Source organism: Cynara cardunculus, assembly GCF_001531365.2.
Source record: "Cynara cardunculus var. scolymus isolate 2C chromosome LG 5, CcrdV1, whole genome shotgun sequence".
Classification (NCBI taxonomy): Eukaryota; Viridiplantae; Streptophyta; class Magnoliopsida; order Asterales; family Asteraceae; genus Cynara; species Cynara cardunculus.
The window spans coordinates 3,184,586-3,199,562 of record NC_037532.1 but is presented as its reverse complement, the minus strand read 5'-3'; the positions used below and the strand labels follow the sequence as shown (position 1 = coordinate 3,199,562).

General features: G+C 31.3%; 1 protein-coding gene across 1 annotated transcript; it reads left to right on the top strand.

Annotated features, from left to right (window-relative positions):
- The first annotated feature begins 11,794 nt into the window (after positions 1 to 11,794).
- On the top strand, positions 11,795 to 14,473 carry LOC112513428 (transcription factor bHLH62-like). The gene is made up of 7 exons (XM_025119691.1): positions 11,795 to 12,996; positions 13,093 to 13,257; positions 13,555 to 13,620; positions 13,708 to 13,776; positions 13,869 to 13,925; positions 14,006 to 14,119; positions 14,208 to 14,473. Exons 1-7 carry the CDS (start codon positions 12,142 to 12,144, stop codon positions 14,277 to 14,279), a joined length of 1,398 nt encoding a protein of 465 aa, XP_024975459.1. The 5' UTR covers positions 11,795 to 12,141; the 3' UTR covers positions 14,280 to 14,473.
- The last annotated feature ends 504 nt before the right edge of the window (positions 14,474 to 14,977 follow it).

Here is a 14,977-nt window from a genome sequence, read left to right as displayed (position 1 = left end):
TTTTATGATAAAATTTATAAAATATAAATAATAAAAATGTCTTATATTTTTAGATATTTAAACAAAATTATGTATTTTTTAATCATAAAAAAACTAATCACTTATTTTTTTTATTAAAATCACAATTAAAAAAAGACAAAAAAAAAAATTATAAAAAAAGTTAGTGAAATTGTCTCACATCGGAAGAGAGATGGTAAAGGAAGGGATAAAATATGTTATAAAAAGAGATAACGATGAATGAAATTTCTAACTTTGTCTTTTTGATGATGAAGTTTGAAGTTGATCCTTTTAGTTTTATAAAAACTAAGAGAACGTATTTAAATTTTAAAATTTATAAGAAAAACACCCTACAATTCATAAATTTCAATGGTGAGTTCGGTTCGAGCTTGATTCGAGTTCGAGTTTGATTTGAGTTCGAGTTCGAGTTTGATTTGAGTTCGAGTTTGATTTGAGTTCGAGTTTGAGAAATAGTTATCAAGTTCAAGTCGGCTCGTGAGTTTTTGAGTTGAGTTCAAGCTTGGAAATTTGATTTCGAGTTCAAGTCGAGTATAATATTACTCGAGCTTAACTCACATCATTTACACCTTAAACGTGGGTTGCATATATGCATTATGCATGTATGCAACCCACGTTTCATTTCATTTATGATTTACATATGAATCATTTATTCATATATTCTCAATTTTTATGACTTTTTTTATTATTAAAATCTCCGTATAAAATTTTATTCTCTTACAAAAATAATATCTTAAGTGACCTTTGTTGTTTAAGAGGTGCTGAAATCTGAAATCTTATTTCACTTCTGAATTATAAGAGGTGGTACTAAAGTTTGAAATCTGAATCAATAACATTGTTTGTTTTTTGTAAAATGATAAACGTCTGAATTTGTTTAAATTGCCTATTTTACCCATTAAAAATTATAGTGTTGAATTTATAGATAAATTTATACAATTTCACATATTTATTTATCATCATTTTGAAATTTACATCTAAATTATATAATTAACATTCATTTAAACGAAAATGTCATTAATGGTTTTTGACACATTTACATCATATTAAAAATATATTACTTGAACGAGGTGAGAGTTGATTTAGTAAGGATCGTTTGAGAGAAATGATCGATTAAAGGTTAATCGATTGAGAAACGTCGTTGTTGAGGATTTAAAGAACAATAAGAAGCAAATAAGAGGTTGATTTACTTTTTATTAGATAAGAGAAAAATAAGACATAAATGCCTTTAAAAAATTAGAAAAAACAATCAGTCTAAATAACCTTGTTTCTTAACAAATCAGATATAAAAAACTGATAAGAACTTTTATATGAAAAACAAACAAAGCCTTATAAAATGAAATATATATATATAAGTTTTAATGCATATAAATTGGTGTGAGGAATTTATATTTGACGTGTTCCTTGCCCATGGTTTTTACAAGCATCCTGCGGTTTTTTTATGTATCAACAAGCCGCCGACCACCGACACCACACCTCATATTATTTTATTCATTTTTTACTCTATTTTTTATTTTCACAAATAATACATTTTAATAATTTAAAAGAAATAAAAAAAATTACAATTATGAATTTTAAATAAGGATTACTCGTAAACACTGTTCTAAAAGGCTCGCAGCAACAACCATCTTAGCTTGTCGTAACTTAAGTCTTGTGTCTTACATCACATTAAGCTCGTGGCATGTCATGACCTAGTACGTAGTTTTTTTAATGCGATATTTGATTTTTTAAATATCTTATTTGTTAGTTTTTAATATATATATATATATATATATATATATATATATATAATCATTAATTCATTGACTACTAATATAAAACATATGCTTTTATATATAATATTATATATGATATAATGATTTGTCGTCATAAGTCACATCTTAAAAAACGTCATGACTCATAAAGCTTGAGTTTTGATCTCGCCGTCACATCTCCTGCCATTTAAATACTTGTTTGTAGGTTTACAAGTGAATTTTGATTGGAAATTACCAAAAACCAGTATTATTTTTATCATTATAAACTGTATTATAATTTTATTTATAGATCGTTGATAGAAAATTTGATTATTAATCCAGTGTTTAGCGTAACCCTAAAACGATTAAGATATATCTATGAATCAAATAAAAGTTATTACTAATTTTATTATAATATTTATTCTTTTTTTTTTATCAGAAGTATTTTTTTTTGTTATCAATTTATTGGTAAACTGTCTGTGTAATATTTATATACAAAATTCAAATGAGATATTAAAAAAATATAAGTTGCGTATATAAGTTGTCTGAATCAGTGAATTATATCGAGTATCACAAAATCCAATAGCAACATGTTAATTAGACACAGAAACAACGATTTAACATCAAGATCGTACCTTGATTTGTTCATGAACTCCCAGGATTTGTTGAATGTTGTGTAAATACCGTTGATGATTGAAAGTTCTCGTTTGCAACTTTCAAATTTAAACTCGTTATAAAAGATTTGATCTTCAATAAGAGGTCATATATTAAAGGGAAAATTGTACCAAAATCGAACCAATTTTCACCTGATTTCTATTTTGGGGAACCAACTTGCACTTGATTTCTATTTTGGGGAACCAACTTGCAAAATAATTATAGAAAAATAACTAAAATTCGTTTTTTTTCAAAAATTAATGCAATAAAATCTATTTTTCATTTCAAATCTCAGTTTTTTTAAAATTCATATATCAAATTGAAGATTAAAACAAAATCCAAATTACCACAATAAAAAATGTTTTTACCAATGCAATAAAAAATCAATTTAATAGAAAAAGATTAATTGATGCAATAAAAAATAAATATTAAATAACATTTAAGATTTTTATATATAACCAATCCGTATCAATATTAAAGTTTAAATCAAATTTGGAAAATCAAATCAAAAGTTCGATAGAGATCTTTAAATTACTTGTTACCTGTTTAACAGATCAACCAGACCCTTAAATAAACAAAAAGTTTTATAGATACCCCTAAATGACGATTTTGAAAGTTGGTTCCCCAAAATAGGAATCATGTGAAAGTTGGTTCTATTTTGGTGCAGTTTTCCCTATATTAAAACACGTAACTTACCCCATTTTGTTTGGATCTTCAATGAGGTTACGGTTATGTTTCCGCAACATGTATGGATCACGTAATCCCGACGTTGTGAAATTGCATGTAAAATATGTAATTACAAGCTATTTCGAAATATCAACACATAAAATTATGGAGAAACGAGTTGAAACTCTGATTTAGAAACTTAAAACAAACTGCCGAGATCTCCATACTTTCAAGTGTAAAGGAATTGGCTGGATCTCAGAGTTTTTTATTCTCCACGTTCTTAAATATGGTTAAAAATAATTCAGTCATTTATCAGCGCAACCATTCTTGTTATTTCTGTATGCTTATGAGTATGCAAATTATATTACTTCCACATACTGATAATTTTTGAACTGTTTCATATACTTATAACGTTATAAACGTGAGATAAATTTATTATTTTAAAAAATCAAATATCTACTTTCTTGAATTATAAAACTACCGATATGACCAAAGGGCTTTTGCCCTAGCAGTATCGTAGCATTTGACCTCCTAGGAGGTCATGAGTTCAAACCTCACAAAATGTAAGGAGGGTGTATGAGTTTACTTGTTCATATGCCATATATAAATATTATATACTTCAAAAAACCCTACCGATATATATAAAACACGATTAACTGTAGGTAATTGCCTTGAATATGGAGCTTTTAATCTACACTGTCTTCTTTGTGTCTTTGTTGGCACAAAATCTTCGTGTCGTACTCCGAAACGATTGAATCATAATTACACCTTATACAGTTATCCTCTGCTTTGATATAATGTACAAAACTATTTCACCCTCCTTAATCATCATCTTATTTGACTTTTTATACACAAAATTAATGGTTTACAAGTAGATATATATATATATATATATATATATATATATATCAAATAAATAATTGGTATGATTAAGGTTTGACACTTGTAAGTACTCACCAAACCAATCTAATGCATGTATGCATCATTTTCACAACTTTTTTAAAAGCAAATCTTGTTACCAAAATGGATTATTGTTTTCTTGAATTCATGTAACCATTTTGTGTTGAAAATAATGAACCAATTGCTTTCAATGTCACTATTTGGAGTGTAAAACTTATGTCACAATTTTCAATAACAAGATACTCTTTACAACTTAAAGATCTTTGTGTGACGTATGAAATTTGATTAAATATATAACGTAAAAAGACGTTGATGTATATTTGCTGTTTAAAATAGACTTTTCTTTTAGTTTACGTTTTGAAAACGGTTTTGTCGTTTTTTACACGTGGATATACGGGTTTGGCAAGTTTTTTAAAATCTAGTTGACTTTTTTGTTCAATATTTGGTATTTTTTGTTGTTTTTATATGTTTATGTAAAAAATCAGTTGTTTTTTTTCCATTTTAAACTAATGTTTATGTAAAAAATCAGTTGGTGTGAGGCGTGTCATGATGGCAAGGTCAAGCTTCAAGCCTTTGGATCCACAACAAGGTCATGACATTTTTTAAAACATGACTTGTGACGACAAATTTGTATATATTATACATTTCCGTCCTACAGCCGCCCGAAAAGGAACTGTAGTGATCTTGAATAGGGATCCTACAACTATAGAAAGAATCCCCATAAAAAATACTACAATATATATATATACACACACACAGACTTGGGATCATGTGAGACCAAAGGTTTTTTGTGAGACCCGTAAGACCAATTCTCAATCCTTAGATTAGATCTACAATCTGAACATTCATAATCACAAAATTGCCACAAGACTTCTCAATAATCACAAAATTGTCACCGTGCAACTTTAGACCATTAGATCATTAGCTTATAAAGTTAATCAATGAACATAAATTGGTCTTACGAGTCTCACGAAAAACCTTTGGTCTCATATGAACCAAACCCACCCCTATATATATATATATATATATATATATATAGATTAATAAATAGATAGATACATATAATGCTGTGTAGTAGTATTCATTCAGTCAATAACATTGAACAATTCAGATTTAAAATATATACTTAAAACTACAAGTAAGGCACTACAAAACGTAAAATAAATCAAATATTGTGTTACAAAAAAAAAACCGTACATTGGGTCATGACTTCTTGACATGAGTTTAATGTGACGTCAGACTGACTCAGACATGACCTTTGAACCAAACAAATCTTTTAAAACAATGTTTTAGACGAATCTAAGCTAATTTCACATCAGTTTTATTTACGATCAGAGATCATCATCAGATATAATACTATTTTTTGTAAAAAAAACCCTAAATTTATAACAAATTATTTCAATTTAAAGAAAATTAAAAACAATAAATAAAGCTTTGCTTTTCCTTATATCCAAAGCATACAAAGAATCTCAACATGTCCATTGAAAAAGTGGAAAAAAAAACACACATCCATCAAGTCACTAAAATATATGGGAATTTAATGTTATCCTCCTTTTTATGTGATTTTATTTTTAAATTTCTAAAATAACATTTTTAAATTTTAAATAAATAATTATATTCTTGAAATTGGTTTAACGTTAAATAAGTTGATGTTAATATTAGGATCCACCGTGACGTTACAATACATGAATTGAGCTGATTACGATAGAAAGGAAGGGAGATGGTATATAAGCGTGGTCGAAATTCCTGGGAAGTTATACATGTTTGTACTGATAAGAGCATTCACTATTTTTTTTCTTTTTTTGTAAGGGTGTCCGGGCCAAAGCCCGACTAATCCCCGGCAAATTTGGAGGCTAAACATGGCCTCACTTAAATGTCGCCAACACTCCTCTCCCAGGGTTCGAACTCGGGTTCATGATTATGCCATGCCCAAGCCTTTACCACTAGGCTGGAAGGTCTTTGACAACATTCACTATTTATTGGAAAATATTAAAAAACCCATATCAGATGAGGGCCGAAAATGGTCTATGACAAAAAGTCAAAATTTGTATCTAACTTCCTTTCGTGTTAGACAAGTTGAATGCAAAAAGCAAACTTCGCACCGCCACTAGATAACGATGACACCTCAAAAAAAAAACTTGTCTGTAATTGGAAAAAAATAGTTCTTTGAAATGAATAAGTAAAAAGTGAACATACAATGAATAGTATTAAATGTATTTATACTATTTTATAAATGATGAAGTAAACAGTTAAATTTGGGGAGTACTGTTATGAATTTGATATTAAGTACAAATCATAAATGCATTAAAAGTTATGGTTTGTTGAGAAATTTTTGGCTAAAATAAAATGAAAATGTAAAAGCAACTCAAACGTAGATGGTGGTTGTCGAAGCCAATAAATACTATTCTTGTTCCGATTAACACAAAAACGGTTTGTAATAGCAGCACACAGGGTCGAATTCACAAAGTTTGGCAATCCACTTCTATGCTAAACTAAACACGGTTCGATGATTTAAAACCTAGAGGGGAGGGGGGCGGCGTGAGTTTCAAGACTGAGGTGTCGTAACCACATATATCTTACAAGCTGTAACAGAATACTTTTACATAAGCCCACTTTTTACAGGTCGGTGGAGTATTTATGCTCAAAATCCCGATTCAAGTAGTCATTTATTTGGTACCTCCCAATGAGATAAAGGAAGGTGAATTAAAGATATGTGCATGCAAGTGATGAAGGTGGACAAAAGTCCGATCTTCCTTAAAAATAGTAAAACCTCACATTCTTTGGAATACACTTGCAATCAGATCCGTCAGATCAAAAAAGATCCACGACTCCAAGATATTCTCGCCATTTTTTTCTTAAAAATCTAGCTAAAGAGTAAACTACAATTTTTGTCCCTCTACTTTGTTACAAACTGTGACTTTCGTCCTTGTATTTTTGAAATTGTAGTTTTTGTTCACATGGCTTCCAATCCATTTTTGTTTTTGTCCCTAAGATGAACTCCGTCAGTGATTTACAGTTAAATATAAATAAATTGTAAATTATAGGGACAAAAAAGTCAATAAGTTATAAACGACAAAAACAAAACCGTAATTTTGAAAATACAAGAAAGCTTACTCATAATTTAAAATATTTTTTAAAAATATAATTATTTATTTATTCATTGGATTTATAATTAAATACATTGTGAACCCGACCAAATCCGGTTTAGCCGCTTACGAATCGGACTTCCATGCAATTATTGACCCGGCCCAAACACGCTTAACCTCCTTTTCTCCTCCTTAATTCTATAAATTTTACAACTATTAATTATCCATTTTTATTAATTTATTTTATGTGAAAATAAAAAAATAATATTGATATTTGATGTATTTTATTTTTATTTAAATACTTTATTCTACATTGAATAAACATAATATCTATTTTATAATAATTATAAAAACGAATAATTCGAAAATTAATTAAATATCAAATGAAACAAACCTTTTTTTTATTATGATATAATTATATATATATATATATATATATATGTATATAGGGAAGGGTTCAAACGAGAACTCCTGTGATTTACGAAAACACGAGAACAATCCAATAACCTCATATTGTGATAAAAAATAAAATTAAAAGATTTTTAAAATTAAAATTGAAATTTAAAAAGATTCAAAATATATTAAAATTAAAAGGGTAATAATGGAAATGATATTTATAAAATCTTTTAACACAATTACACGATCATGATTATCATTATCTAATAAACGGTTAATCATGTGATTATCATGTGATATGGATGTGATAATCATGCGATTATCACACAATTATCACATTATCGTTTATATCAACACGATTTGGTATGATTTGGGTGTGATATGAGTGTGATAATTATGTGATTATCACACAATTATCAAAAGGATTCCGCTCGGCTAGGGTTAACTTAGAAAGTCAACTACTGATTTGGTGTGATATGTGTGTGATAATCATGTGATATCACTATTATAACAGCGCACTCGATTTGATCATGGTTTCGATCGGTTAGAGTTAGACAACCACACATTTATCACAACGATTACTCATGGTTTCGATATGTTATGATTAGACAATTACACATTTATCACAACGATTACGGGCGAAATCCACTAAACGATTTGGTGTGATATGAGTGTGATAATCATGTGATATCGCTATTATAACATCACTTACGCACTCAATTTGATCATGATTTCGATCGGTTAGGGTTAGACAATCACACATTTATCACAATGATTACTCATGGTTTCGATAGGTTATGGTTACACTTGATTGATCATGGTTTCGATAAGTTATGGTTACACAATCACACAATTATCAAGGGGGAGAAGATAGTGAAAACGAACGTGCAGAAAAAAAAAGGAGATAATTATGACTAATTAAAATAAAATAAAAATAATAAAAATTACTTAATTACATTATTGCCCTTATTAATTTATTTATATTTAATATAAGTTAATTTATTAATTAAAAAAATTTGAGGTTATTAGGTTGTTCTCGTGTTCTCGTAAATCACAGGGGTTCTCGTTTGAACCTCCACCTATATATATATATATATATATATATATATATATATTAATGTTAAAATGAGTTATAAAGAGTGTCATGTGAAAGATAACATAACGATATATTAATTTAATATGCTTATTTTTATTATTTTGACTTTTAACATAATCAACCCTACACATAATTTCGTTGACTACAAACCCCCTTCTTTATTTATTTTTATTATTATTATTATTTAAATATTACTACTAGGAGTAGGCCATAAATCTTGAAATCCGAAACCTTATAATATAAAAAAATGTTATAAATCAGTATTCCTCCAAAGTTTTGTAATCACCGAGATAAACAATTGAACTGTTAAGTTACATATATTAAATTGCATTTCAGTAATCAATTTATGTAGTTTGCTTTGTATCAGTTTTAGGATGGATGAAGGGTTAATTAATTTAGTGGATTTTAAACCATTGATCTGAATTCATTTGTTTTTTAAACTTAATTCTTATTCAACTAGTCTGTAAGATCAATACAAAGTTCCATCTTTATACAGTCTGAGCAAAGTTTTGGTGTTCTATTACACGAACATGGTTATGAAGAGATAGATAGCAAATGAGACGCTCGGTCCCATATGACGTATTGAGACTATCAAGTAGACAACTTTTCAGGATTAACTGTTTCTGTTAATTTTAAAAACAATCAGAGAAACTGTATTTGCAATATGATGATCGCTAATTATCCTTCTCTTTTTTATGTTATATAATCAATTCAGTTCATAGAATCAAATTTGATGGTATGTTTTGTGGGAGTTATATTATGACTGATACAATAACCGTATTTGCTTCACTTACAAGAAAGAAGATCAATTAGGTTTACAACGTGCATGAGGAGATGACAACAATATAGGTTTTTTGCACGATCCCGTCTTACTTCGTCCCTCATGAGGAAAAAACGGAGGCAATAACCCACAAGGGTGATGTCTGATTGCTTTGAGCTTGGCTCCAAATGTCAAAAGTACCAGGAGGTCTCATGTTCAAATCCAATGAGGATTAAAAACCCCCTTGTGGTCACGGAGGTTCAAATGCGGTGACTCCAGACTATCTGCAAAACAGGTGGTCGTGCTGGGATTAGTCAGCTCGCATAGCGGGTTGGATATCTAGGTTAATAAAAAAAAAAACAGAGGCAATACAAAATACGAAGATGATATTAGAAATGTGATTTAGATTCGAAATGGATACAAGATGTACTTCAAACTCTTGTTGCTTTCTTGTATACATATGTTTGGTAGTTGAATGCATGAGATATTCTCTAGCTATTTCTTAAATACAAGTGAAGTTTGAATTTGTCTTTTTTATAAAATTAAGGGGTCTTAAATGCACTTAAGTAAAAGATGAAGGGCTTAATTAACCTACTGAAAAGACAACCCGATAACACGGTTTACACCGAAGAAGCTCACCGTCAAATGAAACTCAAGAAAGTTACAATTCTGGCCCATTATCTTTCCATTTCTGACCATTTTTGGCCCCTCACACATCTAGGCATCTTTATGGCGACATGCTATATTTTTTTAAATTTAAAAATTATTATTCAAATATTTATTTTATATCATTAAAAGCTATATATTTTTATATAAATACTAAAAAATATGCATTTAGTTGCCTTACGCTAACTATTTTTTCACGTTTTATAAAATAATCGAATAGGTATGTCGGAAAAGAAAATAAAGATAACGTAGCATTAAAAATTGAGTACAAATGGACCCAATCAATCACAATGGGGCGGGCGTTTGTCCCTTAGAACAAAGTCGCACATAAACAACTTGGCGTCATATATTCAGCCACGGGACCCATTAACGCTCTTAATGCTATATAGACTACGATATATTTTCGTTTATAACAAAATACAGATGATAAAAAAATAAAGGTAAGAACCACATACATTTAACAAAGAAAAGGTTGTGTTACATCCATGCAAGACCAAATTTTCATTTAAGTTGACTAAAGGTTTATCGTTATCTTTGTGATCAAGTATCTCTCAAGCTGAACAATATATTGAGGTTGCGTTTAGACGTTTCAACGACACAAATTCTTGACCAAATGTGTTGGACGAGAAGGGTTGTCATGGGAAATGAGAGTACATAGACGGATCAACGTTTACAGTGTTATGCTCAATCCAGTGGTTTAAATATAACTTGATGCTTTCTTCAACCAACTATTTAGGATGACATCGTATCTAAATATTTACTCGCACATAAGATAACGGAAATCAAACAAGAAAGTCCGCTCGACGTGCAACTTAGGAGGGATTAGTTAGTCATATGCTAATTCATCGCAAACATGCTTCAAAGATTTGGAACAACTTGTGTTTGTGGTGGAGTTTGTTCTGGGCAATGCTAGGTTCATTTTGTAATATCAGTCTCTATGTGTTCCTAGCGGGTTCTTCTTATAAGATTTAAATCTCCGTTCAGTTGGATTCTTTGACTCGAATTAGGATTTTCATCGATGGCATTTTGTTCAAATTCGAATCACAAAAACTTGTAGAACAAACGCCTTTCTACATGACATAAGATTACCGCTCTTCTATAATTATGAATATCTGGATCAATTTGGCCCCAAACTTGACAAATTTAGTGGGACCTTGAAGCTAACAGACAAACCCTCCAGTGACCCTGAAAAGATCTAAACTAATGATACTTAAGGAACAACTTAACGTCTTACCAGCTGACCCATCACAAAAGGTTAACGTCTTATAAACACTCACATACCATCACATGTCTACTCATTCTCTCTTCACATCGATCAACATCAAACCTTTCTTTTTCTATGTTCTCGGTAAATGATTTGATTTGGTTTTAACCTAAATGGGCGCACGTAACAAACAACCCTTTTAATTTGGTACTTATCATAAAACAATACCGTCACCAATTTTTTGATAAAATAAAACAAATTCAATTAATTTCGATCCGATACATAAATTTCAAAATCTTTATCAAACCAATATTAATTTATGATGTTTTTAGTTGCAACCCAGATTTCAAGAATAGAAAACCTTTTGGTGTTTTAACGTTGAAGGCCCGGCATTTACACTTTCCCCGATCTTTATACCCCACCAAAATACCAGTGCCACCCCACAAGGAAATTAATTTAAAAAAAAAATATTAATTGGGTTCTATATAACTTGATCGTAACTCAGCCTGTAACCTTCCCCCAGTTCTCTCGATTGATTGTGCTTTTTATTTGCATCACAAACAGCAACAGCAGAAATCTCCCTCTCCTACACCAACCTTTCATTATCAAACCCAACTACATTCATCACTTCACTTTCCTACTCAATCTTGATATAAATATGATGTATTTCTTGGAGTTTTTCATGATTTAATCCCATTTTAGGACAATTTCTCATCTGGGTTTTCGATTTTACCTCGAAAATATCGTTTCTTGACTTCGATTTTCAATTTTTTCATGATTCAATCCCATTTTTAGGCCAATTTCTCAGCTGGGTTTTCGATTTTACCTCAAAAAGAGTGTTTCTTGACTTCGAATTTCAAGTTTTTCATGATTCAATCCCATTTTAGGCCAATTTCTTATCTGGGTTTTCGATTTTACCTCAAGAAGATCGTTTCTTGACTTGGAATTTCAAGTTTTTTTGTTTCGCCATGGACAGAGACTTCTTTCTCAATGCCGGATTGCAGTTTCCGGCGTCTCAGCCCGCCTGGAAGTTGATGACATTGATGCCGGAGATGAACTTTCCGGTGGACCAGTCTTCTGCAGACGGTGTTTGCGGACCAAACTGGGAGAAACCAGATCAGTATTCTCATTTCGAATCTGCTCTGAATTCAATGGTGTCATCCCCTGTTTCCGGCTCGACGGTTTCCACGGACATTATGGCAGTCCGTGAACTCATCGGAAAATTGGGCAGCATCCGCAGTGGTTGTGGCAGCCTTTCTCAGGCCGCCATGACTGCCGCTGTGCCGCCCAGTAGCTCACCGTTAAATTCATCACCACCACCCAAGTTAAATTTGCCAATTATGGACCATTTTGTGAAAGAAAGCATTCCTATTATCGGGAATTCAATGCCGTTGAATCAAAATTTACCATTAATCGCGGCTGATCCTGGTTTCGCCGAGCGGGCGGCGAAGTTTTCTTGCTTCGGTAGCCGGAGTTTCAACGGTAGAACTAACGAATTGGGGTTAAATAGAAACAACCCTGAGTTCCAATTAGGATCTAGTGTTTCTCCGATGACCGGAAACTTGAAATTCCCCCGGGTTTCGAGTAGTCCGGCGCTGAGAATTGATCGTTCTCCGGTGGGATTTGAAGATTGCAAGAAGAATTCCGAGGAATCCAACATGAAATCAATGTGTTTGGATAAGAAATTCAGTAGATTTTCAAGCTCAGCTGCCAATTCCAATGAAGAATCCTCTGTTTCTGAACAAATCCCAAGTGGGGAATTTGGATTCAAGAATCAAAAAGATTCGAATTCAAGAAAAAGAAAAGGTGGATCAACGAAAAAGGTTTGAAACCCATTTTGATCACAGAAATCCCAGATGTAATCACCAAATTATTTGATTCAGGTTTCATTAAAAATTGGGAATTTTTCGTGTTTTTAGGAGGAAGACGCCATCGGTGATTCGAACGCGAAAAGATCGAAAAAACCCTTAGAAAATGGAGGTAAAACAGAGGAAAACACGAAGGCAATTGAAGCACCAAAGGATTACATTCATGTTAGAGCAAGAAGGGGTCAAGCTACAGACAGCCACAGTTTAGCAGAGAGAGTAAGCTTTCAAAGAATAAAAAAGGCTTTGTGTTCACTCGGGTTTTGGCGCACTGGTCAAGACCCGGTGGAAATCCCATCTGGGTTTGAATCCGGGCACTACCATAGCCCTTGTAGCGCACTCGTCAAGACTCGGGGGATGAAGAAATTTCATCTTTCTAGGGTTTGAATCCAGGCGCCGTAAAGACCCTTTTGGTAATGGAGGTTCCCCTGTGATGACTCCAACCCATTTGTGGTCGCCCGACGATTCATGGGTGTTATGGTGCTAACGAAATCCGCCATTTTTGTTTGTTTTCAGGTTAGAAGAGAGAAGATCAGTGAAAGAATGAAGCTACTTCAAAATCTTGTACCAAATTGCAATAAGGTTCGTTTAAAAATGTCAACTTTGATCATTTTTAGTGTCAAAAAATGCGTAAAAATCGCTAAAAGTGTTCGATTTTTAACCATATAGGTTACAGGAAAAGCACCAATGCTTGATGAAATCATCAACTACGTGCAATCATTACAGAAACAAGTCGAGGTATAACAGAAATCTAATCAAATTCGCCATTTTAAATTCGTTTAAAAAGCTTCAAGCCTCTTATGTTCTTCGTAATCTCTGTCTTTTCATAGTTTCTTTCGATGAAGTTAGCAACGGTGAATCCAAGTCTCGATTTCGACACCATTAACGTAAGTCATCTTCTTCGTCAAGAGCCCTAAAAACGTCATCATAATTCAAGTTTCTTACATGGGTTCGAATCGAATTGCAGATTAATCAATCAAACAACAATCATTCCCACCAAATTCAATCGACATTTTACAATCAAAACCCACAAACAATCTTCAACGGATCTGTTCATGAATTCACAGAACCATTTCCACAGGTAAAGAAATCTTGAATCACCCACTTAATTTCATATCAAAAAACCCCCAAAATTTATGTGAAATTGAAACGAATTTCGTTGGTTACAGTTTCCAGGATTTGGCCAAGACGATCTTCAAAGCATTGTTCAAATGGGGTTTGGTGAAAATGTTGATCTGTGATCCGCCATTTTTGTTGAAATGGAGCTCTGATGGCAACCATGGTGTATATAGAAAGAAGAGAAGAGATCATCAATGGTTCATATTAAAAGAAGATGAACTGCTGTTTCGGCTAATCGATTTTTAGGTCTAATTGAAGCAATATTCTTCATAATATTTTTATATTTCTAGTTTATCTTTTTTGTAATTTTCCATTATTATGTAATTTTAGTATATATAAAATATAAATATAAACACCATTTGTGTAATATATTTAGAGGTGAATCTTGTTTGACAAAAAAATTATGTCTCTTAATGATTCTAAACCTTCTGAATGATTTTGTATCATGAGCCTCCATTTACCATTAAGAGCCTTAATTTTATTGTAAACAATTAACAAAAAATTATATTTCATTTTACAATCCTCTTAATCATTCTGACCACTTAATAATTCTGCACAAAACTATTCAGCAACTATCAAACAGCCCCTTAGTTAATAGAGAAAAGTGAGCACCTTCATTCTAATCATTTGCTTTAAACTGACTGAGTTAACATATTCGTTAAAATAGGAAAAATAAAGAAATAAAAAAATACTAATATATTTAGTACTTTTTTAGAATAAAAAAAATAAAAGATATGATAAAATTAGATATTTGTAATCGTGATCTGTTTGTCAGAACCAATTGGTGTTTCTGACAAACAGATCATAGCTACAGGGGTGT

Excerpts from the sequence above, each read along its gene's own strand:
- LOC112513428 (XM_025119691.1), top strand. The coding sequence starts at position 12,142 with ATGGACAGAGACTTCTTTCTCAATGCCGGATTGCAGTTTCCGGCGTCT. Across the intron at positions 12,997-13,092 it reads AAGGTGGATCAACGAAAAAG|GAGGAAGACGCCATCGGTGA; the intron begins GTTTGAAACCCA and ends TCGTGTTTTTAG. Across the intron at positions 13,258-13,554 it reads GCCACAGTTTAGCAGAGAGA|GTTAGAAGAGAGAAGATCAG; the intron begins GTAAGCTTTCAA and ends GTTTGTTTTCAG.